The sequence below is a fragment of the Plectropomus leopardus genome, unplaced genomic scaffold (assembly GCF_008729295.1).
Source record: "Plectropomus leopardus isolate mb unplaced genomic scaffold, YSFRI_Pleo_2.0 unplaced_scaffold8183, whole genome shotgun sequence".
NCBI classification, from domain to species: domain Eukaryota; kingdom Metazoa; phylum Chordata; class Actinopteri; order Perciformes; family Serranidae; genus Plectropomus; species Plectropomus leopardus.
In genome coordinates this window covers 1-1,766 of record NW_024690165.1, presented here as the reverse complement: position 1 = coordinate 1,766, position 1,766 = coordinate 1, and the positions used below count along the sequence as shown (strand labels likewise).

The following is a 1,766-nucleotide window of genomic DNA, read 5'->3' as shown; positions in this document are numbered from 1 at the left end:
TAAGTATCAGTATTGATAAATATCAGTACTGATAAGTAGCAGTATCATTAAGTATCAGTATCGATGAGAATCAGTATTGATAAGTATCAGTATCAAAAAGAGTATTGATAAGTATCAGTATTGATAAGTATCAGTATCATTAAGTATCAGCACCGATAAGTATCAGTATCGAATAGTACTAGTGTTGGCATCGATAAAATGCTAATGACACCCGTCCATAGTCTCAGATACGGTGTGTGGGGCGTGACCTCTGACCTTGGTCCTTGACGAGCGTCTCCAGCTCCTCGTACAGCCCGTCGTGCCAGCGCGTGATGTCGAAGTGCAGGGAAAAGTCGCAGCACGCTCGCTGCTCCGCCGCCTCCTTCCACTGCTGGAACGCCGTCAGTAAACTGGTCCCCGGCTCTACCAGCACGTGGTCCACTGCCAACACAACGCGGGTTTGCACCCATCACTGATTGTGACTGAGTATTGGTTATTGGTTATTGATTACTGATTGGTGGTGATGCTGACTGATGGTGGTGGTCCCTCCGGCCACGGCGGCGAGCGTCCCCTGGTAGAAGCCGTCGGCGGGCTGCAAGCCTCTCTGTGCGGCATGCAGGCTGGTGTTGGCGTCCACGCCTCCGGGGATGACCAGCTGACCATACGCGTCCACTGTCCTCACGCTGCCCGGGACGATCAGGTTCTCCCCGATCTGCCTGATCAGTACGCAGCACAGGAAGTGATGTCACAGACGGTGATGTCACAACTAATCTCCTTGTTATTAAACGTTTATGTGATAATCAATATTAAAATAATGAACGATGTTCACATCATAATCAATATTAAAATAATAAAAGTTGTTTACTTGATAATTAATCTCATTACAATGAAAGGTTTGTTTACTTGATGGTCCCGTCCTCCACGTAGACGTCGGCGTAGAACGACTGGTCGTCATTGACGATTTTCCCTCCTTTGATGATCAGGCGGTCGCCCTGGAAACAAACACAGAGAGAATGCTGGGAAAATTAAAACAAGCTGTTTTATTTTGAAATGACCTGATAAATGTAATTATTAGAGATTGATTGATTATTGATTTTGTGTTGCTGAACGTCTTTAATTAAGCAATATTACACAAGAGGACGTGTTCAAACTTCATTTGAGCATGACGGTCCGCAAGTATCATTAAATTATCAATAATTTTATCAAAAATTAAAGACATTAAATCTCACCCTCTCGTGTAATATTGCGATTATACAACTATTACCAACAAAATAAAAGTGCATAATCAAAATATATTCATGTTTCCAGGCTATTAGCTCTCAAAATAAAACGCTTTTAGTGACTGTTATCTCTGTTTCCATGGAAACACACAGAGCTTGACTAATTCCTGGAAAACAATCAGTCACGTCTGTAGAGTCCTGTATGAAATGAAATGTGGTTTATTACTCCGGTGAGTAGGTCGGTCCTTAGGAACGACCTGCAGACACGTTTTCTAGTCCCTCTTCAGTCCGCTGGCCGACTCGTGCGGATACTTTCGAGAGCCTGTGAGATTGTTTCCCAAACTAAATGCATACAACAGATATAAACACAGATATGCTTAGCTCACTCAGTTTATTACAGCTCTCACGAAAAACATTTTCCATGTACAGATTTAGTGATTAAACTCACAAACTTGTCACCCCGCTGCTAATTTCTCTTCACTGGCTTCCAGTGGCAGCCAGAATCAAATTCAAAGCACTTCTCTTGGCTTACAAAACAATCACAAGAACTGCTCCAGCCTACCTGGA

The 1,766-nt window shown here is 43.3% G+C and overlaps 1 protein-coding gene across 1 annotated transcript; it reads right to left on the bottom strand.

Moving 5' to 3' along the window:
* Window positions 1–255: 255 nt before the first annotated feature.
* On the bottom strand, window positions 256–1,000 carry LOC121940270 (dihydropyrimidinase-related protein 2-like; the record flags this gene model as incomplete). The annotated part of the gene is made up of 3 exons (XM_042483079.1): window positions 256–420; window positions 511–695; window positions 883–1,000. Coding segments are annotated over 3 exons (468 nt in total), but the record flags the coding sequence as incomplete, so codon positions are not given.
* Between the last annotated feature and the right edge of the window lie 766 nt (window positions 1,001–1,766).